The following is a 26,683-nucleotide window of genomic DNA, read 5'->3' as shown; positions in this document are numbered from 1 at the left end:
CCGCCCGCTCCCTCCTCCTGCTCGTCCTCCCAAGATGGCAGAGCTGGCGGGAGGGCGCGTCCCTCCCCAAGATGGCGGCGGGGCGGTGGTGAGCGTGGGTATGGCGGCGGCAGCGCGCGGGCGGCCGGGAGGGTGTGCCCCTCCCCAAGATGGCGGCGGCGGTGGCAGGACGACGGTGAGAGGGGCGATGGCGGCTGAGGAGCCGCGCAGCCTATTCGCGCTGAGCGCGGCGGCCGTGAGCCGCAGCATGGCGGCTCTGGAGCGGGACGTCTGGGGTAAGGCAAGGGCGGCGCGGGGCGGCGGGGCGCTGGGCATGGAGCCTGCCCGCACCCTGCCGCTGTCTCCCTCTGGCTCTCCGCAGCGCTGCCCGGACACCTCCTGCGGGGGCTCCTGCCGCTTCTCACCGTCTTCCACCTGGAGCGGGCTGAGGGCGCGGCGCAGAGAGCAGGTGACACGGTGGGGACGGCGACAAACCCTTGGGATACTCCGGGTGGGAGGGACGAGCCCCCAAAGTGATAGGGTGGACAAACCCCCTCCCCTCACACTGAGGGGTTCCCCCCGGCCTGGGGGGATGAGCCCCACAGCAGAGGGACCCCCGCTTGGAGGGAGGAACCTGCTCTGGAGGAACAGACCCCTCCAGGCTGGAAATGGGAGTCTTGAGCCAGAGGGATGGAGCCCTCAGTGGCATGGGGGGCACCGCGGAGCAGTCCCTGCTACCACCAGGGCTTGGATATCCCCCGTGTCCAAAACCTTGAGCCCTGTCCCATAGTTCATGCAGCGCTGTGGGTGCTGCCGTATCTGCTCCGTTTGAGGATCAACAAACCCTGCTGGTTTTAACTCGCGTCCCTTAAACGGCGGTGGGTGCTCATCCCCTCACTGCAAAGCACCATCCCTTCGCCGCAGGGGCCTGGGTCTGCACCCCCAGTGCTACCCCTTGTCTGTCCTGTACCCCTGCAGGCTCTGAGGCAGGGCACTGGGGCGCAGAGCAGGGGTGACGACTCCCCGTTGATTATTGTTGTCCCCCAGGCCTCTCGACACAGCCCATCTGGCGCAAGCTGTGGGATGATGTGATGAAAACCAGGCCGCCCAACTCGGAGGTGAGGAAATGCTGGTGGGAAAAGGAGCACAATGCAGGCAACCCATTTCTAACCCTGATGGTGCTGCTGGCTGCCTCCAAGCCATTGCTGGTGTTCCTTTATAAGCATTGGTAGAGCTCTGGACCAAGGCATGACCCTGGTAGCACAGTCATTTTGGGAAGTGGGGTTCATAAAAGGGACCGTAGAGTACAAGCATGTCCATCGTCTCACAACAGTGAGTTTGCCCAAAGAATAAATCCTGTCTTCGGAGATGTAATTCTTAGGGAAACAGGATAAAAACAGTATCTGATATCATGCTTACACCTACGCTGGCAAAAATTGTGCTGATGTCTCAGAAAGCGCTAGAGAAATACTTAGAGAAGACTGAGTTTGGGAGAATGGTTTTGCATAGGTAAACTGAGGCAGCTCCACTGATCCAGCATCACAAAACAATCGTTAACAAGCAGCTTAATCACAGCCTATAAATTGATGGTTGGGAATAAAATTCCTGATGATGTGGTTTTTGAAAGGCAAAACCAAAGGCTTAGCTTCAAACCACCAAATGTGTTTAAATTAGGCCAGAGGCAGGGTAAAGAGAGAGCAATGGGAGTAACTCGTTTTCTCAACAGGTATACTTAGGAAGGGTGCTGAGAACTAAGAAGGTAGTCTGGGTTGTGCTAGCAGTAGGGTTTTTTGGACACCACATTTACCATGTGAGCAGACAGCAATAATTTAACTTAAAAAGAGAAAAAAATGTGGCTTTGTTAATGTGTCCCTGTTGTTTAATTGCAGAATATAACCTGTTGGAGGAAGAAGTTCCTTGAAACATTCTTCTCGAACGTTCTTCACGGTGTCTTGGATGTCTCCTCTGACTGGCGTCTGCACCACCATCACTTCTCGCCGCTGCTCCACAGCTCCCCACACGTTTCCCAGCTTACCCTCTGCAACATGCTGCAGGGTGCGGTGGAGCTCACTGCTGAGCACAACCAGAAGGTGCTTGAAAACCTGGCTGGCTCCCTGCGGATCCTGAAGTTCCAGCACCTCCTCTCCTCCGACCAGTCCATCAGGCGTTCGCTGGTTTTACTTCTTCACCGGCTGATTCACCATGGCTCTGTCAGCCAAGTGTCCATGTATTCCTGGCCTGTTCCCGACACAGTTCTTCTCGTTCTCATTTTGAGCATGAGCGCTGGGTTCTGGCGCTCAGGCAATGCCCTCACATATCACAGCAGCCCATGTGGCTTTTGCAAAGAGGAGGACAAAGCCCAAAGCCAGGAGCTGGCACAAGAGCGAGCAGAGAGGGGTTGTTATGATGAGAGGGAGCGGAGCAGTGATGAGAACCAGAAGGAATCTCCCAGGGAAGCTGACATGGAGGTGAATGGATGTGGGGCTGATGCTCATCTGAACTCTGTTCTCTCTGGATGGAGAAGTTCTCTGCAAAACCAAGTGTGTGAGGAGGAGGCAAGCAGCAAGGTGCCCTGTGACCACACCAGCGTTCAGGGAGGATCTTCTTGTTGTGTCTCAGATCAGCTGTCCTGTCACCGTGTTCTTCAAAAGACCCGCAGACGACTAAAATCTGCCGTGGGGAAGAAACGTCGCTGTGTCAGACGAAGCAGGGGACCACATGCTGACCAAGAAGACCTGTATGATTTTGTTTTTACTGTTGCTAGAGAGGATAATTCAGGGTTACTCAACAAAAACAATGCCACAGAGAGAGGAAACACCGAGAACTGGACTAGTTCCTCCCCAGGATCTCCGTGCACTGGCCATGCTGGCTGTAAGAAAAGAGGAGGATCTGCTGGGATCTTTTCTCTCAAAGCTGCTCAGCGCTTCCGAAGCGTGTCCACGCTGGAATTGTTCTCCATTCCTTTGACTGGGGAGACATGTCGGACTCTGAGTAACCTGCTGAGCTCCTGGGTGTCTTTAGAAAACTTGGTTCTGTCTTACAACGGTTAGTGGTGTGAACAGGCTGCTTCCTTCCAGCTTTGGTCTAATGGTCTGACATGCTGCTCAGGTTTACCCGGATTTTATTTTTACTGGATTTGCATTGTAAGAGTATTGGTACCTGATCTTGAGAATGGCATTGGTAGAGATGTTTAATGAGTGTGAGGACTTGCTTGAGGAAGAGAATAGGGCCCTTCTGCCCCAGAACAGTCCCTGGCCTTGTGCTTAAAGCCTGTCTAGAGAGGGCGAGTGTGGATAAAGCAGTCTGCGAGTTTAGCCTTTGACTTGGGTTGTTTGGCCATTGGTGCAGCTCCAGCTGCGTGTGCATTGGTGCCTGCACAGGCACAGCTAACACCTTTCTGTACAAATGCTGTTCCAGGCCTGGGTGCTAACATCTCCTGCATCCTCTCGGCACTCCGGGCCCTGTCCCGCCACTCGGACTGCCACCTCCGCGTGCTGCGCGTGAGCGACGTCTTCTCCCACATGTCTTGCATGGAGCTTGTTCGCTGCATCCTGAGCGCCTTTCCCCAGCTCCACACGCTCTCGGTCAGCTTCGACCTCAAAAACCAGCTGGAAGGGAACAGGCCGGAGAGGAATCCAAGCTGCAGTGAGGTAGAAATCCCAGGTAGGAATCAACGTTCTGAGTAGTGACCAGGATGTGGCAGGCAAATAGAGCCATAAAGCTTGGCACGTAGATTCGAACTCTACACTTACACATTACTGTAATTAAGCAATTACAGCCTCACCTTTCTGATTTAGATGGTGTTGCAGTTTGTCATTTCCAGTCTGTGATGAGCTCTCTGGAGCCTGAGTGTTGGACAAAGCATTTTGTTGCTGTAGGCCAAACTGCTGCAACAGCAGCTTTGTACAGGGCCAGTCATAAGCTGCTAGCAGTGACTGTCCACGCAGCCCATGGGGAGTGTGTCCCACCAGATCTGTGAATTGGTTGAGAGCTTCTGCTTTGTCTATCGTATTGACTGTGGGGCTCTAAGCCTTAGACAGACCCTTCAGCAGAGGGAAAGCATCTCTTGATCATCACAATACATGGCAAAGCATTGCCCAAGCCTCTGTATTGCAGCCTGGGAGCTATAGTGGCATATTTTCAGTTCACAGGTCTCCCATCATCCTCATTAGCTCTGGATTGACCAGAAAAGCAGTAAGCAAAGCCTAAGCAAATATAGAGTGGGGTGAGGGAAGAGCTGTGCTCTGGGAAGTCACTGACAGGTTTGTGGATGAAGGGTGACCTTTTCTCAAGCAGTTTTACTGCCAGAACACAGTAGAAATTGGTGGCCCTGTGGTGTGGGAGGAATCCTGAAATGAGCCTGAAGTGATTTACATTACCATGGGTCTGAGTTGCCATCCAGCTCTGTGGGGCCGGGCACATTGCACAGGCATTTTCTACCAACCTAAATGATAGTTGTGTCAGGCATACAGATTCCTTGCTTGCTGTAGGACCTAGCTACATTGAAGACGGGCACTCCAGGCCAAGCTCTTTCATTGTTGTTTGGTTTTCTTCCCTTAGCAAGCTGCCTGGAGCAGCTGGAGATCCGGTTCCCTAGGGAACCTCTGCACACCGCATTGCTGCTGCCAGTGCTCAAGGCATCAACGTCCCTCCAGCAGTTATCCCTTGACAGTGCTACGCTGCCCTCTTCTCAGGAGCTTGGGCTCCTTTTGGAGGCTCTCAAAGGTACTCTGCTCACCTGCATCACTGTGACACAGAGTAGCTTCCTTGCTGGGATCTGCCATCCTTTAGCATGAAGCCAGCTTAGGTGGGTCCATTTCTTCAGTGAGGAATCCTTGAAGTCTCCCAAGAAAAGGAAATGGGCATCAGCCATTCCACTTTCTGTGCTGAGCATGTGAATGATCCTGCGCAGCAGGATGGTTCCTTTTGAATTCCCCACAATCCAGCACAAATTATTCACAGTCCAATTCAGTTTCTGGGCATTAGCCAATAGTTGGGTCAGGGTCTTTTTATCCCAAGGATGCACAGTACTTTACCTGAGAACTTGTTTTGCTTTTAGAGTGTAATCCAAATTTGAAGAAACTGAGCTTTCATGACGTGAACCTGGCTGAGCACCAGAAAGAAGTTCTGCTTTTGCTTCAGGATCCCATCCTGCAAGGTACAGGAAACTCCTGGGTGCTGTTGCTTGGAAGGATGTTGCAGATGGCTGCTTTGGGCTGGCTGGTGTTGAAGAGATGATCTTTAGATGTGTAAAGTTTAGCCAAATGTCACTGTCCTTGGAGCAGATCTGTAGCTGTTGGCAGAGTGGGAACACAGCTAGTGCTTTGTGCCAGCAAGGCAGAGAGGAGCAGCTGCAAAGCTGGCGTGTGCTGCAGAGGAGTCCATAGTCTTGGCTATGAAACAAAGACTATTAACCTGCAGAGCATATCCACCTTTAACTGGGTCAGCTGGCAAAGCCATTCCTTGGGTGTGATCTCTGCTGTCTTCCTGTGCTGTTGTGTGCAATCCACTGCAGGGGAAGCTTTGTTCTTGCATATGGATTAGGGGTTGGAGCTGTCTGCAGGATGTAATTATGGAATAATGAAGCACACAGGGAGTACTAACATGTACTGTCAATCAATTTCTTTCCTAGAAATCACGTTTTCCTTCTGCCGGCTGTTTGAAAGCTCTACTACCGAGTTCTTGTCAGAAATAATTAATACAGTGAAAAGAAATTCAGCTTTGAAGAGTCTCAAACTGCCTGGGAATCGCCTTGGTGAGTACTGTGGATCTTGCTATGGGGCCTTGACCTTAGGCTAGCCCTCAGAGGTAACTTCAGGGTTGGAGTTCACCATCGCTAGCTGCTGACCTCAGTGCTGACCCGAACGCACACATGGACAGAGTAGATTTAGTTCACAAAATAAGGAGCACCGAGTTCATTTTTAAAGGCAGAATTTCAGTTGTGTTCAGCAATGTACCAAGAGCCCAGGTGCTGTGCGGGCACTGCGGTTGCTTTTCTCTGCATCAAAAGCAAGTATCAGCACGACTCCAGCTTTGGCTGGGCTCTGATCTGCTTCACACTCTTCAGCAGGAACAGATCCAGCAGCAGATGCACCTCTGAAAGAGAGGCAGTGCAGGTTTTGCCCAAGTTTGGGCATTTTGTGCCTTAAAAGCTGTTGGCAGCCACTAGAGGGATGGGAACAAGTAAAGGAAGGATTTGTGTCAAGGAAGGGGAAGTGAATTTACAGAAATGATAGGCTTTTGGGATCACAGGCTAACTAGAAACATTGTGAGAAGTGAATTTCATGTAAACCCAGAATACTGTTTTCTGTTCTTTTAATGACATGAAGAAGGAAAACTCGGGATCACCCAAAATGCACTTAATTTCTAAGGTCTGGGTTTAACCCTGTAATTTTGGCCATTTTTAAAACAAAGCTGCATATTGACTCCTCAGATAAACCCAGGATTTTTCTAGTGAAACAAACTGCCCTCTGAGCAAATGTTTCCATTGCCTTGAACACTGCTCTGGGGGGAGAACTCGCTTTAGGCCACTGAGGGGGACAAACTGAGGGTGCAGAGATGAGCCCTGTGCGCACATGCTTACAAGCTTCTTTCTGCACTGTTATCCCAGCCCTGTAGCCATTTAAATGTTTAAGACGGCTCCCAGTTTGCATCTAACACCCCCATTTCTCCCCTCTTAGGGAATCACAGGCTGGTTGCCCTTGCAGACATTTTCTCTGAAGATTCCTCCTCTTCTCTTTGCCAGCTGGATGTCAGGTATTCTGCTGCTCTAGCATTGAATTTCTTGTTTCAGGAGGGCCAGAGCTGAACTGGGCTCAGAGAGGAGGAGAATGGGTTTGTACCTTCTTCATTGGAACACATGCCCAAGAAAAGCTTAGAGAATGCTGCAGTAAGCACATACAACCTCAGGGATCTCCAGCATCTTTGAGACATCTCATTGTCACTTCTATAAATGAGTCAAAAACTCCATCTTAAAAGCAGCTTTGGTTTGCTGCTCCCTTGGGAGGCTGCTGCAAGCACTTCCTGCGTCCCTGTGTACACTTGTTCTTGGGCATCAGCATGAACAGCTCTGTTCTCACTGCCCCCGTCAGAGCCTGTGAATGCCTCTGCATTCTTTTAATCATCTTTGGTCTTCAACCTGAACTGCTTCTCTCTCCTTGAGCCTGAAGGCTCAGGTTGCTGAGAGTGCACAGGCTTGACAGTTTAACCATGGCCGCTCCTTCAGCTGCCTTGAATCCTGATTGTCACTGTGCCTCTCACAACATTAAGTCCAGCATGCAACTTCAGATTTATTTACACATTATGCAGGGGAAATAAGTTAATCTCCTAGAAACCCCCAGGACCTGACACATGCTCTCCAGATTTTCTCGTAAGGAAGAGATAAATGATTACTTACTGCTGGGGCCTGTAGGTTGGACCAGGCAGTTGACAGCTGCTGCGAGACTGCAGTGCTTCTGGCACCACTTAACCAGCAGCTTGGGTCCAGCAACATTTTAAGGCCACAGCTAAGTCTACTTCAGTCAGTAGAAAGGAGGCCAGGATACTAAATTTAACTTGTCAGTGGTTACCACCTTCATTTTAAAAAACTTCCAGCCTTTCATATTGCTGTGCTTAAGTTTTATTGTTCATCGAAACCAGCAGTTACCACAATGAACAGTAATTTAAACTGCTAAAATTATAGCCTAGACTCTTAATGACTTCTTTTTCTCCTCCTTTCCCTGGAAAGCTCAAATTGCATCAAACCTGATGGGCTCCTGGAGTTCACACAGAAGCTGGAAGGCTACATTCAGCAGAGAGGGGGACAGATTCAATTCACACACCTCCGCCTCTTCCAAAATTGGCTGGACCAGGATGCTGAAACAGCTCAAGAAGCACTTCGGCGTCTCAAAGCTGTGTGCAGTGTGGTCAACGACTCGTGGGACTCCTCCCAGGCCTTTGCTGACTACATCAGCGTCATGTGATGGTGTCGCAGGACAGATGGACACAGGAGTGGGAGAAAACTGAACAGTTTGAACTAAGCAGTTCAGTCCCTGGCCAGGTAGCCTCCTGTTTATCTGCAGTCATGTTGCCCCCTCCAACATCTGCAGTCATTTTACAGAGGTTTTGAATAGTTTGTTCTTTTGTAATGTTTTTATAACAAAAATATAACTAAGACCCATAATGTAGCAAGTGTGATTTTTATTACTGGTTTGTAATGTGATCGAATTAAAACACTCTGCTAGATCAGGGGATCCTGCCCATAAAAAAAGCAAGTGGTTTTAGAAATCGAGTTACCTGAATACTGCATGCATGATCTTTCAGGCCAAATGTTCAACACAAGCTGAAATTGTTTCCCCGTGTACAAATCCTCTTGTTCCTGAGTAATCAGCAAGGTTCACATTTCACAACAGAAATGGATCCTGCAAGTTTCTGATCAGCAGCTCTAAGCCATGCTGTCAAGGAAAAAAGCATGACTCTGCACATCAAGTACTATAAAACTCCAGGCTTAAACCTGAAGACAAAACTTGGCTGAGTAGAAGGCACAGACAGCAACAGTTTGAGAACCAGTGCTGAACCTGATCAAGCACACAAGGTCCAGTTATTCCCAGTTCCCAAAGGGCTGTTTCCAGGCACACAATACCACAGCAGAGAAAAGCCACTGACTCCTTGCTGTTGCAGTAGACAACAACGCTGAGGGCCTTCCAGCCTCTCAGAAACCACGCCATTCTGGGCACAACAGTCTAGCATGTACTGCTACCCGCTGCCCCTTTCCTTGAAAGGGATTAAAGTGGGGTGGACTGCCACAGCAGCCTGCCCTTGCCCCCACAGGGGACAGTAATCTCCTGTTAAAGGATCCCTCGCTGCTCCTCATGGGAGTGATGATGGAAAGTGAAGGTGACAGCAGCATCCCACGCAGCCTTCAGCACAGAGTCCTGCAGCCCCCGCTTGTCAGCACAGTGGTGCCACTGGGAGAGGTCAGAGGTGCAGTCAGACCCTTCAGGAGGGGGCCGGACCTGGTGGCCGTTCACACAGCGACGACACTTGATCCTGGCACAGAGTCAGAGCAAGATCAGTGCAAGGTTCCTCCGCTTCAGCACACAGGTTGTTTTAAAATGCAACCCAGTAACATTGGGATTGACTTCCCACCACCTGCAACACTGGCAACTGGATTTTCAGACAGGATTAATTGCTACCACATTTCATTTAAGCACCACCACGTGACAGATAAGGAATGACACACATTTTGAAAACCCTAGGGTTGTTTTTTTATAGCACCCCCCCCCACCATGTTTAGCCATGATGAGGGATGTTGCTTAGAACAGATCTCAAGTGAACATCCCTGCTACTAACACCTTCTTAGGGCTGTGCCAGGCTTCCCACGTGCGAGAGAGCACACCATGTTCCAAACCACTCCATCCTGCCTCCCACCACAGCCACGGGTTGTGCTCAGGCTGTTTCAGGGATGCCCTAGTGAGCTGCCACGTAAGGAGACAGAGCAGCAGCAGCCCTGCCAGCAAGATTTGTTGCCAGGCAGACAAGATACCCCCACAGAGCTAAGCTTTGAGTCAGCTTAAAACTAATCCTCTTCACTTCTTGCCTGAACTAAGAGTCTTAACTTCCGCAGTGAAGCATTTTCCTGACTCCCTGTCCTCTTTCTGGTGGCTACAATATCACAGGTCTCAGGGATGGGGGAAAAGGGCAGATGAAGAAAAGGATTCTTTTAGTCCCCACAACAGCATTTGGGTTGGCCTCATGAATTCATAGCAGATAGAGTAGCCCTGGCAGTAGAAGCAGTTCAGCATTTGGAGATCACAAACCACCAGGAAGAGAGCAGCAAGGAAGGACCAAGTTGCACTCCACTGATTTGAACAGCTCTGATCAATTCCTCTCTTTTCATTAGCACGCTATTTCACAGCCTCCAAACACAGGCAGCAACAAAGTAGTTTGCTCACTGGACCAGCCAGCACAGCTCTTCTAAGACCACAGGAAGGGAGGACAGCAAGAAAGTGCTCATGTTCAGGTGGCTAATAGCTTCAGAAGCAGAGACACTAGAGGCCATGTCTCTCTGAGCTTTCTCCTGCTCCCTGAGGAACACCTGAATCACTGACCAAACTGAGGAGGGTTTTTTCTTGCTGAACCCAGCCATTAGTTATTCAGTATACTCACTTGTCATGGGTGTCACTGGTGGTGGACTCATTCAACGTGAAGAGCTCCTTCAGCTCCCCAAGTGAGAAGTGCCTTTCTACATCCTGCTCCTCATCCACCACGCAGCTGCTGAGGGCCTTCTTGTGGGTCTGGCGTTGGAATATCTTCTCCTCTATGGTCCCCGTCTACAGGAGAGAGAGTCAGAGATGAAGCACAGTTGGGACACTAATGTTAAAGGAGCACTACACTGGGAAAGTATCCCAGATCAAACAGCAGTAAGCTGTCAGGACCATTTAGTGCCTTGCCAGACTAGTCCAGGTGACAGGCAAGTTTTACTAGCTGCACTCCAACCACACTTGCTGTGGTTACAGGAGTAATTCAACAGAAATGTGGATGAAGAAGAGGTGAAGCTGCCACTGTGGCTGGAGCTCAAACTGCCCTGGGTCGTACACACAGGAATGAAGGGAAAGAAGCTGAGCAGCTACAGCCACTCCTGACAAAAAACTAAAACCAAAACAAATACAACCTCCTCCCAAAAACAAGGGCTTGCCCTGTGTGAGAGGAGCATCAGCAGCATTTGCTGGTCAACCCCCACTGTCTGGAGGGAGATGACTACTTCTAGAACAGTTGTGCAGAAAGCCCAGTACACTACATTGTTAAAACAAAAATCTAAGAGCAAAATGTCTGTTTTGCAAACAAATGTAATACAAAGGAAGGGGTGATTAGCTGTGATTTGCAGACCAGTTTCCTAGTTCTAAAAGCAAAGGAGCAGCCTGCTTCCAGGTGCAGCCAGGTCAGAGGAAAAAAGAAGAGACAGACAAAGAATATCTGTTTTGTCAAAGTAAATTAATAACTGATCAAGGAAAACAAGCTTACAAAATAAACAAAGAACTAACCAAAACAAAAAAACAAAGTCTGAACTACTGAGGAGGTGAAGGTGAACAAGGGCAGACAGGGAACAGTTCTGAGCAGTAATCACTATTGGCACTGCTGGACAAAGTGTTCAAGTAGCAAGACTAGTCTCCTCTGTGCTTTTGCTGTACAGAGCAGCTACCCCACTTGCTAACTGGCAGCCCCATTCCAAAAGCTGCTGTATTTCTGGGAATTGTTTAAGTACACATACGCCCAACCAAAACAGACTGCAGCCAGACTGGAAAACAGCAACTGTGGCACCAGACACCTCACAAAATTAAATAAGTCTGATGCTCAAATGACATCAAAGGAGCATCTTATCTGGAAAGCCACAGTTGTTTCTATTTCTGAGAAGCCAGTCACCATTACAAACCAAGGCCTGCAGCAATAACCCTCCAGCTTGAACTTTCATGGTTTTCCACAGCAACATAGCTAAGGGCAGGAAGCAATTAAGTTCCAATCAGTTCTGGTCACCAACATGAAAGAGTTCTTCCTCTTCTGATCCTAAACACAGCTGCAGCCTGGGCTGGCACCAAGAGCTCCATGTTGAAGAGGTGAGAGGAGTTAAGACTCACCGAAAGCAGCCGATAGATGTAGCATGTCTTCTTTTGGCCATCCCGCCACACACGAGCCATGGCCTGCTCATCATTAGCTGGATTCCAGTCTGGGTCGAACATAACCAGTCTGTTAGCCCCGATCAAATTCAAACCACAGCCACCTGCTTTGCTGCTTAGCATGAAGATAAACTCAGGGCTCTGTGGAAAAAGGTAGGCTTGGATTAAACTACAGAGGCAGCCATACTTTTACTCACAGCATTCAGAGCTGGCAGGAGAGCTGCTCACATGTGGTAGTTCTACTCACCGAGGCGCTGTTGAATCGCTCCACGACTTTTGCTCTCTTTTTAATGGACATAGTGCCATCCAGCCGGACATATAAATACCTGGAATACACAGCATTTACTATAATCAGACTGCTGCAACCTTTAGAGCATCCTACATGAAAGAGAAATCTTTCACAAACAGCTTTGTAACAGTGGCCTGGGCTTTAGGTGCTTTTGCAGAGGGCCAAAGCACAAGCCACATTAGTTCCAACTCAGGAATGTCTGAGGTAAAAGACAGATCTCAAGTTCCTGCTGATACAAACTTTTAAAATAACCAGTTTCTTTTACAGTGTAGGCTGCAAGTACAGTTTTGCAGGATTAAACAAATGAACCCAAAGACAAACCTTCTGCTCCTGCAGAGCTTCTCAAATAGGTCCAGTGTTTGAGTGTAGTTAGACACTAAAACCACCTTATCATTACTGGTGCTTTTTGTAACGGCAAGGATGTAGTCCAAAACCAGCATCTTTCCTGGATAAAAGGGAAAGAAAGAAGAAAGCTAGAGCAGAAGTTCCCAAATTCCAGACCTTGGAGGGTCAAAAGATGCTAAATACAGCCTCATGGTTGTTAGGCAGCATGTTCATACTGTTGAGTTCCACAGTACCTGAAAGCTGGGGCTCCAAAGATTTGGTGCTGTAGCCAGCAGGGAACAAGTCCAGGGCTCCCATAAAACCTTCTTCCTCTTCCACACACTTATCATGGATAAGAGCAGGGTCTGAAGAACAAACAGAGTTCAGAGTGTGGTGTACATAAGGGAGACCCAAAAAACGCCCCTCAACAGTGCAAAACCCAAACCTATTACATGAGCAGAACAACTCACGATTGCAGAGCTTCTTCAAGGAAGTGATGGAAGAGAGAGACGACACACTGATTTTGCCCTCCTTCAGCTCCTCCACTGGCTTGGCTTGCTTCAGGAAGTTCTTGTACAGCTCAGCCTGCAGAGGTGTCAGTCTGAAACAGAACAAGAGCACTGCAGTCTCAGCCTGCAACCAAACCAACCCCATCTTTCCTCCTTCATCTATGGAAGGGTGTTCCTTTTAGCCCTATTATTTTTTTAGCTACAGCATGGACAGCCTAGAACTGCCTCCAAGGCTGGTGGTAGAGCACTGATCTCTCAGCCCAGAGCTGGAAGAGAAGCTTGCAGATACTCTGCACGGCCCAGTGCTGTACACAGATGCCCAGAGCACACCAGCTGGCTGGCAGAACTACCAGTTGTGGCTTGTTCATCCATGCTTCAGGAGGAAAAGCAACATATTGCCAGTGGCTACAATATCATTCCTAGAGGGAAGCAGTCACCACAAAAATTGGAGGACTTTTTGCAACTTTTTAGTCCTTCCTGTTGTTCCTCCCGTTTCCCAGGCAGAGCACATGCATTGTGGTACCTGCAGCACACCACCTGCTCGATCTTCACCGGCAGGTATTTGGATAGGATGTCTGAAGTTCTTCGGATTAAACACCTGAAGGAAGGGAAATTAAAATCAGATGCTTGGATGACATCAAATCCCTGTTTTATCACTATTATTCCTCATGAGTTCAACACACAGTACCTTTGATATCTTATCTCCAAACATTTGTGACAGTCCAACACATGGCAGAGACCAGAAACTATCATCCACACAAAACTGTGCTAAGAGGTTCCATCAGCCCATGCTACGGAGCCCAATATAACCTGCTGTCTTTGTGAGGCTTCCAAATTTAGCTCATGAGATTTGGAGGAATCATGCATGATTTCACCTAACAGAGCCCAGTCCCTTACAGGAAAAACTCAGCTCTTCCTCAGACTCCTTCTCAACTTGAGCTACAACAGACCAGCAGCATGGACAGCAAAGGAGGACAGGATTTAACCACCACACACTATGGACATAACCTGAAGTACAAGCAGGCAGCTCCCCATATAATAACTTAGCAGCCACCCTCAGCTAGGATGGGTTCATTGTCCAGCCCAAGATTTCAAAGGGCATATGCTTTGGGGTTCTAGACATGCCCCATGGAGCAGTTCTATCACACTTTAGAAAAGATGGGATGGACTAAAAAAAGTGCTGAACTGAGCAACCAGAATAAAAGAAGTGCAGAAACCCAATTCTGCCAGGAAACATCAAAAATATGTTATGAAATCTATAGGAGAAAAACAGCAGGGATATATGACAGCCCCCAGATCTGTCAAAGGCTGTTAAAGAAAAGAATAATCTGGTCTCCAAACCCATAGCAATAGGATGAAAAGTAACAGGCTTAAACTGCAGTAAGGAAGATTTATATTACACATTAAGAGCATTTTCTAACTACATAGACAGTGATGCCCTGGAAAAAGCATCCTGGGGAATTTGTAAGGTCTTTAGTGCTGGGTGGGGGCTAAGTAAGGGACAGTTTAGGTCTAACAACTTCTACCTTAGGACAGCAAGATGGATTAGATGGCTTTTCCAGGCCCTTCCAGCCCTGCACCTATGATTCCACGTGTCTGCATCACTATCTCATTTGTAATTCCTACCAAATCCAGCAGATTCATCTGTTACTATTTACATGCTTCACCTTCCCTATTTGTGTATCATGGCTGATGCACAACAAAGCAAAGGACAGTCCTCAATACAGCCAGGTATAACTATTCCTGAACACACTTTTACACGTCTTTTCCATCAACTGTAACAAGAAATAAATGCATCTCAAGAAGGAACAAGCTCTCCTCCTCCCAACCTTTCCTTTCTCTTGGGCTTCTACAAGCAGACCTGAGTCAAGGTCAGGGCTGTCTCTATAGAGAGGCTCTACGTAATGTGAAATTCAATTTACCATGACTATGAACTGCAGAATTCTATTTGTGATGGTTGCAAAAGATCAGATTAAAAAAGAAAAAAAAAAAAAAAAAAAAAAAATGAAGACACACTAGCAATGCTGAGAATTCAAGAGAGTCTCTAGTAAGAGCTCTTTCAGACAAGCAATTGCCAGCAGATGTGGATGTATCCATGGTTGTATCCATGCATAGAAAAGAAACCAGATTTAAACATACACCAAAAAAATCAACCAGAGAGAAATAAGACAGCATTTTACATCACAGCGGTGCTTCTTGGGGATCAAAAGTCACATCTCTGACATTAGAAGTCTAATCCCATTATCCCTACAGAGCCAACACAGCTATGAAAGTGTGAGCTGGACTCTTCTGTGACTTGGGCAATTAGCACTAGAACTGAGTGATATTCCTCATACTCTTTCTGTCTGCCACTCAACATCTGGGCTGGATGGACCTGAAGTCTGACTCAGTCTACACGGTAGTTAAATTGACACAAATAAAAGGATGCTGCCTGGCTATTCAGATCCCAGGAGAAAACAGAAACATAACAGTCAATGATTAAATACCTGAGCACATTTGCTTGGGGGTGACTGCAGCTACCTGTGCCATTTCAGTGTGCTATTTTTCAGACTAAAGCTACACGCTGTGTAGATTTCTTAGGCAATAAATACTTGCACAATCGCTTGCTGAACAGAAGTAACTGGCAAGAGAATTCATTACAGCTACAACTGTAATTTGGAAAGATACCAGCATACACCAAGGGTTTCTGCAAAAGAGAAGAGGGATGAAGTTCACCTGTTCACAATACTGATCAGCTCTTTAAGCCTCTCTTCTCCTTTGTGTCTCTCAGCTTCACTTGCATCCGCATCTCTGCCTTTCAAAATTGGAATTTCAAAATGTCTTTTAAATTCCTGCGCAGTTCCTGTATGAAACAGAAGTGAAAAGATGACAACTACTGGTAACTGTTGATTAGTACCCCACAGCCCCAGTTATCATACCACAAACACAGGACCCAGCAGATAAAACAAACTCTCGCCCCATCAGCACAATTTGTTTTCCTTTCTAGCCAGGAAAGACTCAAACAAGGCAGACAAACCAGTACAGCAGAAAACCAGTTCATATTCCAACAACAATGCACTGCCAAAGGTCACACAATTTTAGTTAAATCTGAGTCCAGTCAGGCACACACTGGTTCTGCTCACATTCCAGCTATACTTTCACTCCCAGATTTTGTCCTTGCAAACAACAGCATAGGCATTATGTGTGCCTGTTCCAAAATTATCTGTAATCAGTTGCCTATTACTGGCCACAGGCTGGGAAAAAAAAATGACTACTGCATGCATGCAGCTTTGCTGGCAGGAGTTACAGTATTAATCTCACTCAGAAAGAACAAACTGGAAGTACTGAGACTTGTCTTGCCCAAAGTACAGGTCAAGGGGGGCAGCGGAGACCACATCAGCTCCCTGTAATAACTACCCAAAATTGAAGTGCATGGAAAAAACAGATGTAGAACATCTACTACCCCATTCCATCTTTTACTTCAGAAATCCTGGGGGCAGAACAGCTGAACAGAAAATGGTACGTCCCAAATGCTGCTTGTAAGACTAAGAATCTGACGAATGCTGTTTAACTGGAGTTGTGCATGCACTAGAATTAATGAGAAGCCTCTTGGACTGGATACCCAACAATCCAAGACAAACATGGGTGATGAATTACAGCAACAAGGAAATGATTTACAGATTGGTTTGTTTTCATTCCTTGACAGAAAAAATGACCTCTCTTGACAAAAACAAGCTGTTCCACACTGGAAAGAAGTAGACCTGCTCCTAATCTAGTGATGTAGGAGAGGATGCAAAGACTACTTTGCTTTTAAAATTAAAAGAGTTTGGAGACATAAGCAGAGCATAGGAACTAAAGACAGAATATTTCAGTCTGCTACCAGCAATTATAGGAGGTGTCTGATCCTGAAAACTCACACTAATCAGTATCTCTCCTCTAGACACTTTTCTCTCAGATGAAGTTAACCTCATATTCACATGCCTCCATTGCTGTAAAAATCAAGAGCGGTCTTAACTCCAAATGCTAGGCATCACCCTTGGCTTTCTCTGATTATCTGAAGGTGGGATGGCTGACTGCCAGAAATTCAGACTTTGCTGCCTAGCTCTGCCCCAAGGTACACCATTCCACCTTGCACCAGTCACTTTAGCTTCCAGTTGGATACAAGATACATACAACCTCTAGAAAAGGGGACCATCATCTAGACTTTCTGGATACAAACTGAAGGAGAATAAGTCTTCAACCTGTACACGACATTTCCTCTCAGTAATGGCTTGGTTGCTGCCTTTGCTGGCACTGGTAGCTAGGGGAGGCCTCACCAGCAACTTCCCCCTCCCTCATGTCTCTCACACATTCACCTCTTACCCAGGATGCCAGAATTGACAAAGTGCACCAGGCTGAAATATTCAAGCAGGTCGTTCTGAATGGGGGTGCCTGAGATAAGGACTCGTCGAGGTGTATTTAAGCTGTTGAGAGCTTGGTATGTTTGGTTTTCAGAGTTCTTCAGTCTATGGCCCTTTGGAAACAAGAAAAAAAAGGAATGAAGCTGATAGATCCAGTGGCTCTGATGAGAAGCAGCTTGGACATCCTCATCAACACTCATATGCTGTAATCTCTCACAAAGCATCTCACTACTCTTCCCATTCCTGGTAGCGGACTAAGCGTTGTATGTGTATTCAGCTGTTACCCTCGTCAGGATGCTTGCTCTTTTTAAGCTCCTCTCGGCAGTGTTCTAGCAAATACAAAACCAAACCACTGGGTGGCACCGCTATGTAACAAATCCCCTCTAACAGGCAGCAGAGGACGCCTGAGGAGCAGCTGAGGCCCCCACTTTGGTCATTTCAAGCAGGCAGAGGGCATTTGTTTTATTTTGTCCTTCAGAGCATCTCTGGCTCTCACTGCCTTTAACCACATATAGGGAACGATAAATGAAAAAACAACTTCATTTCAGCCGTGTGAAAGGAGAGCACAGGCTTGGCAAAGCTAGATCCAGCACTCGAAGCAGGGAGTCAAGCTCGGTCTGTCTCCTCTTGAACAAGCACCACATGAGGTAACTCCTCACCCAGCTTTCCTACCTCTGCCCCAAGCAGGAGACTTCAGAGAGGGGAAGAGGGTCCTGCCATGGGAGTGCCCTTCAAACTCCCCCACAAGCACAAAATAATATAGCCACATAAAATGGCTGACAGCAGCCAGCACTGCACACAAGAGCATGCTGAATCACAGAATCATTTAGGTTGGGAGAGACCTCAGGTGTTTCCAGTGCAACCTCTTCCTTAAAACAGAGACAAGTTAAAAATTAGTGGGCTGAACTCAGGGCTGGCTCAAACAGAAAGTACTTCTCACTTTAGAAAAGACAGACAGAAACAAATGAAAACCTGATTTGGTGATCTGTGAGCCAGGGCACTCCCATCCCAACAGAGTAAAGCCTCTTTCAGAGTCAGAGACAGGCAGTGGACCTCCTTTCTGCTATGTATTTTACACTGAGAGGGCTCTAGTAGGTTCTCCCACCCTGCCAGGGTTCTACGAAGCAGCCCCAGTTACTACCACTTTGATTTTAACCCCATCTCAGCTCCTGAAAATACTCTCTGTTTGGGCTCACCCAGCATGGATGAGCCAGTTACCCAGCGCCTCTCAAACACCACAATGGGTGCTGTCCACAGCTGAACCTGGTTTCCTGCTGACCTCCCCTCTCTTCAGAAAGCAGAGCCATTTTTGCCCAGATATGAATAAAACACCAGGAAAAGATTCCCCTCTACCTCATCACATATGACCAGCCCAACACTGCCCTTCTGCAATGCCTCAGCGTGGAGTCGGAAGGTCTCATAGGAGATGATAAGGATGGGTGAAGGCACTCGCAGGCCACGCTGGTTCATAAAGCCAACTGCAGATGGAAAGGGTAAAAAGAAAACAAAGAAGGATGAGGAAATCTAATAGAAAAGGGTTCAAGCTCCGCAGTCAAAACCTCTGCCCCAAAAATAAGAGGAAAATCTATCTGTTTCAGTACTCTACAGTATCCCTTAGACCCACATATAACCATATTCTTTTCCCCACAACTGTCCCCATCTCCATTCCCCACCCTCACCTCTGCCCAATCCTTTCTTCAGCTGGAGCAAAGAGGCACGGGGAGCTCCCTAACTTAAGCACATGATTAGACTCAGATTATTCCAAAAGATCAACTATTACCTAACACGTAAGGGCCTGATCTTAACATGTTGGTGGAGAGACTTTCGTCAGTCTCCAGAGCTCTAATGACAGCTGAGAGATGTTCACATCAGCTGCCGTAGGCTTCTTCCAATGCAAGACTTTGACCTAAGACAGCCAACCACACACCATTTGCAAGCATTTCTGTACCTAGTTTACGGTCAATCTCTTCTTTGGAGCCTCCATCAATGGCCAGTGGCTGGATCCTTCCTCCCAGCCATTTCTCTACTTCATTGTACCAGTTTCTCACCAGGCTGGAGGGAGACACCACCATGGCTTTCTCTATTTCAGGCTTGCAGTCTGGACTTTGCCGGAGAAGCGTCCACATGAGTGTGATGCACTGCAGGGTTTTGCCCAGTCCCATTTCATCTGCCATGATACAGCCATGGCTCCCGGGGATGCGCCGACTCGTCACACAGTCCCAGAGGAATTTCACTCCCTGCCAAAAAATTGTTCTCTCAGAGCGGGATGGGGACATCAGCAAAATGTCAACTTCATTACAGCTTCATTGCCACAATGCATAGAACTAATACTACAACAAACAGCAAATCTGTGTAGCACATCCCTGGAGACATGCTGTGTTCTAATGAGACAGAGGGAAATCACTTGAGACACAGCTAAAATGCAGCCACATCTGGTTTGGAACAACATTACTGGTGCCAACATGTACCTTATAACATGCACACAATCTTACTACATTTTAGCTGTACAATTATAACTAGCTTCCTGACATGAATTCCCAGAAATTTCTACCCTTGGCTGCACTAGCTAGGCCCAGGCCATCAGCTAACCTGCATCAATCACTGCAAAGAAGTTGATCGTCTTAACAACACCCAATTAGATAGTTCTAAGAAAGCAGAATCAGAGCGAGCAGAATTGTTTCTGCTGCCTGATTAACTCCCAGAATACCCTCAGCAGCCTTCATCGCCTCTGTCTAGAAGCACAATGACTCACCTGGAAACTCAAGATCCAAAGCCGATTTAGCTTCAGAGAAGACACAGGGCTGAGCCCACATCGCATGGTAGGAGAAGAGCTTAGCCCTGCATTAGGCTCTGACACATCACCAAGGCAGATAAAAGAGGAAAAATAAAACCAAACAGACAGACTCTGTAAAATGTTCCTCTATCATGTGATGACAAGAGTCAGGAAAAAAAACGGGACACTGTGCTGGGAACATACAATCTCCCTGCTTTGTGTCAACAGAGCAGGGAGTGAGGGAGACAACCTAAACACACCTGGATGGATTCACCCCTCTGTACTTCACTATTTAGGACTGGAAGACTTAGCACCTTCAAGCCTTTTTCTTTCTCAGGCCCTTAATGAAGTTTATTTAAGCCAGTTGAACAATTAAAAAATACATTACTGACTAAAAGAGTGCATTTGGCTGGGGATCCAGTTAGATGACCTCCCAGCAACTGGGCAAAAGACATGACAAAGAGCAAGGTTGTACAACAGCCTGGGAGCATCACCTGAATAAAGCAGCACAGAAATCTTACCAGGCAGAGACTCATTCATCAGACTAGAACAGAGACTGCTTTATCAGTGATACCTAGCTGTCAAAAAACAGTGTGCCCAGGACACCAACATAACTATTGTTACTTGACAAAAGCACCAGCAGGCAGTATCTTACCCAAAACCAGAGTGCCTCCAGCTATGTAGCTAGAGATGAGCATTACACTGGGTCACAGGTTCAGTACCAACTCTGAGATAAAAGTACAAGCTAGGAGCAGCCTACAGCACTCTCAGAGCCATCTGAAGATCTCCCATGCAGGGACACAGCCAGCTTGACCTGTGTAGCCTGCAAGATCAGCAATCACAGCTTCCATCTGTGCTGCCTCTAGGCTTAAATAATAATATCCTGCATCTGTGATGAACTTCAAACTGTCCAGATACCTACATTAGATATTTGGAGGTTAGTACCTACTGTTTCAATATTGTGATGTTATATATATTTACGACATGAAATGTTTTTCAGCACTCTCCAGTGGTGAATTCCATGTCTACGTAGGTCACAGACACCTCACACCTACAAAGGGTAGTCTCAGAATAATACACAGTGAAGCAGGAATCTACTCCACACTGTGTAGGGAACCATGGTACCAGAGGGAAGAGCTTCAGTGTTTCCTGGCTCAGAGGCCACAGATCCAAGCCATTCTGCTGACCAGCAAAACAGAGCCTGCTCTGCCCAACTCAAGCCTGGGCTGCAACATAATTTATTACAACTATATCCCATCACATTCCACACAGAGTTCTACTTAGTAGAGCTGCATCTCCAGTCTTCAAGATAAGTAAAGACAGGACCTTCAGCCCTGACACTGCAAGATCCCACACCTCCTGGCAGAATTTGGTCTTTTCCTAAGGTATCACTGGTGACACAAAAGTCAGCCAATGCACCTTCCTAGACCTGTGCACAATTGTCACAAACTCCCTGGTTTCCACTATCAGCTAACCTGACCTACAACCCCACAGAGAAGACACCCGTGCATTAGGCAGCTTCATTTTTGGGCTGACAGTGCTCTGACCCTCCTAGATCAGAGGCAAGAGCAGAGACAGTTCTTACCCACAAGCAAGCAGTAAATTTCCACATTATTTTAGGACAAATAGGACTGTTGTAACACTCCCAGCACATCCTCTTGCTTAATACAGGACAGAGAATATTGGCAGCAGTCAGGCCTCTAAGAGGATGGTTAAAACAAGTGTTTCACTTTGCACTTGCAACAGATTAGAGTCTCTTAGACTACCACAGGCTGTTAGTCTCCTCACAGTTGGTGGGTAACAATTCCAGCAGAGGAACTACAGCTTTTCAAAAGTCCTCCAGCCATACCCTCAGGTCCCAATGGAAAACTTACTTCTCTCTGATGGGGCCGTAAAACACGACTGAGGACAGGATCCACCACAACATGGACAGGTGCTTTGTCCCTGCAGGAGGCAGTCGAGGAAGAAGACAGTGTGATTAATGAACTCGGCACAGCATATGTTTAGGTTTCTTAAATCTCACTGCTATACTGAGGACTCCCCAGTGGCATGAGGGAAGCAACTGCCAACAAGAAAGTGAAAAATGGATTAATTCAGTTTTGAGAATAAAGTCACAGGGGCCTGATCTACAGTCAAACACATCAGTGAAACCATATATTCAGGCTGTAGTTAAAGGAAGGGGAGAATGTGCTTCAGAGACACAGCTGAAGAGTCATTATTATTTTCCTTGTTTCAGTAACAATATTGTAACTGCATTACTAGAGAGAGGAACCCCCTGCTCTGTCCATGAAGATCCAGATGACAGGCCTTTTAAGTTACAACTGCAGCACAAAAGGAACTACTTCAGAATAAAGACCATTAGGCAGCCTAACATTTGGCTGCCAGTCATCTCCCTTTGCTCGTCCTTAGATGCTGATCTTTCCTGACTAACAACTAAGCCATAAGATTTTCTAAGCAGCTTCTCCATGTGTGCACGCTCATTCCCTGCCAAAGGTTTGAACTTCTTATAAGTGGGAAACAGCCTGTGGAAGAACACAAACAATCCAACACGGGTACATTCCTTCTTCAATTGTTACCATACCTGAACCAATTCAGAGGCAGAACACTCAGAACTAAACTTCCCTTGATGCTTAGACCCCAGCTCAGACACATTTGGAAGAAAGCACATAAACCTACATGAACAAGGACAGAGCTGAAGCATTTGTGTCAGGTGATGACTCACTTGTCTATTTTCAGCTGGTCGTGGGCACTCAGCAGTGGGGGCTCGTACAGAACCAGAGCTCCTTCCTCAAAAGGGTCATGGAGAGGACTCCTCAGCCCTGCCCGTTTGATACCCAGCGCACGCAAGCCCAGCGGCCCTGAAAGCAAAGGAACCCCTCAAAGAACAACCTCTTCCTGGAAAAAAGCAGAGCCTTGCAGAAGAGTCCGATTATGTTTAGGAACAGTGAATTAATCGGGTGCTGGAGTGGAGATGCAGGCACAACTGGTGCAGACAGCAAACCTACACAGTGTGGTTGTTTATCAGCACTCTGCCAGCACACAGCAGGTAGCTCTGCAGCAGGAAAGAACAGAACAAAGAAACAGAGGCAAAGGTGGAACAATGGGACTGCCTGGCACATTGGGTGCACCAAAATGGGCACAGCTGGGTGCAGCAGATGACATATATGCTGACACACAACAGTATATGCTGTCTTGCAAGGTGACTCATGGTTTCATCCCAGATCTGTGCTATTGGCATCCAGCCACAGACAGGCACAACAACTTCCTCAGCAACCTCTGGGCATCGGAACTACTCCTGGTACCCAAAGGTTGTTGTTCCAGTCTTTTGAAAGACAAGTGGGGTTCCAGAACACATGCCTTGGCAGTTCAATAAATACATTGCCACATATAATACATACTGGGTCAAATCCTCTTTTTGGATAACCTAACCCAGACTTAGCCAGAGTTGTATCTTTTATGCAAGGTCAGGAATTGATCTTTAACAGTGATGGAAGTTCTACAGTATCACAGTTTGCACCATACTGCCATTACCTGCTCTAGGGTATTATTTGCTCTCTGCTGAGCAAAATTCATGTTTGGCCTTAGAGGCAATTTCTGCAAAAAGCAGAAACCAAGCATGAACTTCTTTTCCTAGTATTATATTTTGATGTCACAGTTTAGGAATGGAGATAAACACAAAAAGAACATACATAAAAATCCCTTTTCCCATCAAAACTCAGCTAACTGTGCTCCCCGCATTGATTTTTCTTGGGAAAGATTCAAGCAGGGTCAATTTGTCCAATGAATGCTAAAGCTCTTTGCAAAATGAGTGTGTCACAAGCTGAGGCAATATGAGTGCACACCAAGAAGAGAGCACATGAAACAGCCTCATCTCCTAATTAAGAGAGGAAGATAACAGCCACAGAAAGCAGCTTCCCCAGTAACAGTTCTGTTTCAGCCTCCTAACTGAATTGCTTTTCCACAAGCTAACTTTGTCAAACTCTTTTTGGGCTTGACATTTCACAGTCAGCATCTGCTAGCAGATATGTCTTCTGTAACTGAAGTTTGAGTGAAACAAGTTGATCTGCATTTGAATTTTTCAGCTGGAGGGTGAAGGGGAAAAAGGACAAAACAAGCCCATTTGTTTTTGAGATCTTGTGTTTCACTGATTCAAACCAGCTGAGGCTCTGAACTTCAAAACTGCCGTGCTTTGAAGATCACCTTGAGGCTCAACACACCAAGTCAAGTAGAAAGAAAACTGGCACATACTATCTTTTTCACCTACTGCCTTCTGTCTGTTAGTATCATTAGGGCATTATTTAAATGGCAAGCCTTCCTAACTTGGAATTCATCTTGCGTTTGTATTTGCAATATGGTGTACAATCTTCTGGCTCTATGTCAAATACATAGCAGTAAGAATACAAAATCCAATTCTGAAGTGTAGGATTATCCAAACTAAATTCTAGTAAGAAATATGAAGACTTTCCTAACGTGCCAATACTTTTCTTCCAAAATTAAGTCACGATTTCTGGAACATATGCATCAGTGCAAAAAATAACAATAATCCCCACAGATATATTTGACAGGCTTGAGCATCATCTGTTTTACCCGAGTCAGTCAGCACAGACAATCCTTAAACCTCTTCATCTTACCTTTATAATTTGGAATGGGGACTTTGAAGGGTTTGGACAAAATGCTGCGGATAAAAGCCTCCTAGGAATTCAGAAAGAAAACATGCTTAAGAAGTCTGAAATCAGAGATTGCTCAAGAAGGCAAGCCCAGGACATTCTGAGAACTCAATTTTGCCAAGTGCTGCAAAAGTCCATCTATTCGACCTATTCAAGCTTCAACTCCAACTATTTTCAAGAATATCCAAAAGAAAGTAACAAACCAGCACAATTCCCCCCACCAATTCTGCTTTTTAAAACTACTTTCCTTTGGGTTTTCTAATGTGCGAAATTGATCTTTCGTAACTCTCATCTTCTTATATCCACTGGCATTATTCACTTCTTTAAATGCTATTGCTTTCCTCTGCCTTGGTAATGTAGTCAGGCAATTCATTTCCTGTAAAGGAGCTGGGCTGCCATTGTAGGAACATCCATGCTGGATCAGGAAGCAGCCAGTCCAGCCCCTGGTCTCAGGCAGTGGAAGCCCAGAGAGAACTGGGCAAGCAGACAGTACTTGAGAGATCTGTGTGGCAAGCTACCTATGTCCCTGGGCACTGCCCTTCACCTAGGCCCCACAAAACAATCTTGTTCAAGATCTCCATTACAGAAAATAACCCCCACTACACTTCCTTCAACATTAAATGGTTGGAGCTAGCAAAAGATCTCTCCTAAAGTCTCTCTGTGTGTGGTGCTTCCATAATACCTCTGATTAAATGGGTCCACGGAAGCATTTGGACTTCCTTAATGAATGAGCTCCATATGCAACCCACCTGCTAAGGTGTGCCAGCAGTAACACCCACTTACATGTTGACTGCTATCCAAGCAGTGAGGTCTGTTGGTCAGTTGAGCCAAGGGTTTCCGGAAAGGCGACCTGTAACATTCTCCACTCTCTGCCTCACTGACAGGCTTCTGCCTCTTCCGAGTCTGAAAAACAGAATCAAGACAAAACAACTCAGAGGCATCTGGTGACATCAGAAGATAGATGCATTGCTGTCACACTCAGTAAGCACCTAACCACATAGACAAGCCAGCTGAGTACCTCTAAACAGACACAATCATTACTCACCCCCAATGCCAAAGGACAGAGACAGCAACACCACCAAGGTCATGATGTCCTAAAGTTTAACTATATGAAGCTTAAAATATCCTTCTAGTTAAGAAAATACCTACAGCCTTCTAACCTGGGGGCAGCTCATCTGTGCTAAGATTTCTCTGTCATGTCCCCTCCAAAAAAAGCGGAATAGAAAAAAGGAAGGGTCAATAGCATGGAACAAAACATATGAAGGCCCCCAGAGGCTCCCACAGCATCTGTTGTTTCACAGGTGAAAGGCCTTATACTGAAACCTAGATTTCAGATACTTAGCAAGGCATGATGATAAACAAGTCACTGATGTGTTTCCAGATTTAACAGAGTCCTCTTCAGATTGAGGCATGGTTTTAACCACCTGCTGGCATAGAAAAAGGGATTTGACTCAGAAAGCACTAGGTAGGACTCTTTGACCTGCATGACACAGAACCCAGCATTGTAACATTGCTTTGTGTTGCCAATTCCTAGTTACCAGCCCTGCCACAAAACACCTGGAAGCTCTCCTAGGGACAGCTTTTTCCATAACCACAAAGCATGACCTGTAAACAATTAAGTTATTCTATCAGTTACACCCCCCAGACACAGATATGCAGCGAAAACCTATGGCCTGGCCCTCAGTCCCCAGAAGATGGGGGTGATGACAACCCCCAGCCAGGCACCAGGGGCTGACCTGGGCAGCAGTGGGTCCACCACCACCACCACCACCTCACAGTCCTTGCTAGCGGCTGCCCACTGCGGTACCTCACAGCACCGAGCTCACTCCAACCCTGCCTGAGCCCGCTACATCCCGGAGCGCCTCACTCACCGTCGGGGGATGCCAGTCCTCCTCCTCCTCCTCATCGCCCACCTTCCTCTTGGCCAGCTGGCTCGGGGCCAGGCTCCTTCTCTGGAAGCACACACACACACAGTGAGGGTCCGGCGGGGCCGGGCGGGGGGAACCCCGCAGCCCCCAGCCCGCACTCACCATCGCCTCACGGGGAACGGGTGACAGGGAACCGCAACGGCCCGCGCGCGCCCCGGAGAAGGCGGGAAACGCGCTGGGCGGG

At 47.1% G+C, this 26,683-nt stretch overlaps 2 protein-coding genes across 7 annotated transcripts; one reads left to right on the top strand and one right to left on the bottom strand.

Annotated features, from left to right (window-relative positions):
* Positions 1-126: 126 nt before the first annotated feature.
* Positions 127-8,202, top strand: LRRC41 (leucine rich repeat containing 41). 5 transcript variants are annotated; one of them, XM_030494324.1, is made up of 10 exons: positions 127-275; positions 362-456; positions 1,027-1,097; positions 1,869-3,024; positions 3,397-3,642; positions 4,540-4,704; positions 5,039-5,137; positions 5,612-5,734; positions 6,660-6,735; positions 7,706-8,202. In XM_030494324.1, the coding sequence occupies exons 3-10, from the start codon at positions 1,071-1,073 to the stop codon at positions 7,938-7,940; spliced, it is 2,127 nt and encodes a 708-aa protein (XP_030350184.1). In that variant the 5' UTR covers positions 127-275; positions 362-456; positions 1,027-1,070; the 3' UTR covers positions 7,941-8,202. The 5 variants fall into 5 exon arrangements, with proteins under 5 accessions (XP_030350184.1, XP_030350185.1, XP_030350180.1 ...); XM_030494320.1 differs by having other exon boundaries at positions 136-275; positions 362-448; XM_030494325.1 differs by lacking the exon at positions 1,027-1,097 and having other exon boundaries at positions 362-448.
* On the bottom strand, positions 8,141-26,683 carry RAD54L (RAD54 like). Of its 2 annotated transcripts, XM_030494326.1 has the most exons (18): positions 26,602-26,683; positions 26,443-26,523; positions 25,355-25,474; positions 24,536-24,596; positions 22,627-22,762; positions 21,779-21,848; positions 19,080-19,368; positions 18,485-18,609; positions 17,094-17,244; positions 15,468-15,594; positions 13,276-13,350; positions 12,714-12,844; positions 12,498-12,608; positions 12,241-12,364; positions 11,878-11,956; positions 11,592-11,771; positions 10,126-10,289; positions 8,141-9,006 (listed from the first exon to the last, which is right to left on the bottom strand). In XM_030494326.1, exons 1-18 carry the CDS (start codon positions 26,602-26,604, stop codon positions 8,805-8,807), a joined length of 2,229 nt encoding a protein of 742 aa, XP_030350186.1. In that variant the 5' UTR covers positions 26,605-26,683; the 3' UTR covers positions 8,141-8,804. The 2 variants fall into 2 exon arrangements, with proteins under 2 accessions (XP_030350186.1, XP_030350187.1); XM_030494327.2 differs by lacking the exon at positions 26,602-26,683 and having other exon boundaries at positions 8,303-9,006; positions 21,779-22,956; positions 24,536-25,474; positions 26,443-26,514.

The sequence above is a fragment of the Strigops habroptila genome, chromosome 8, assembly GCF_004027225.2.
Source record: "Strigops habroptila isolate Jane chromosome 8, bStrHab1.2.pri, whole genome shotgun sequence".
In the NCBI taxonomy this organism is placed as follows: Eukaryota; Metazoa; Chordata; class Aves; order Psittaciformes; family Psittacidae; genus Strigops; species Strigops habroptila.
Note: the sequence above shows the minus strand (reverse complement) of the source record. Positions and strands in the feature narration are given on the sequence as shown.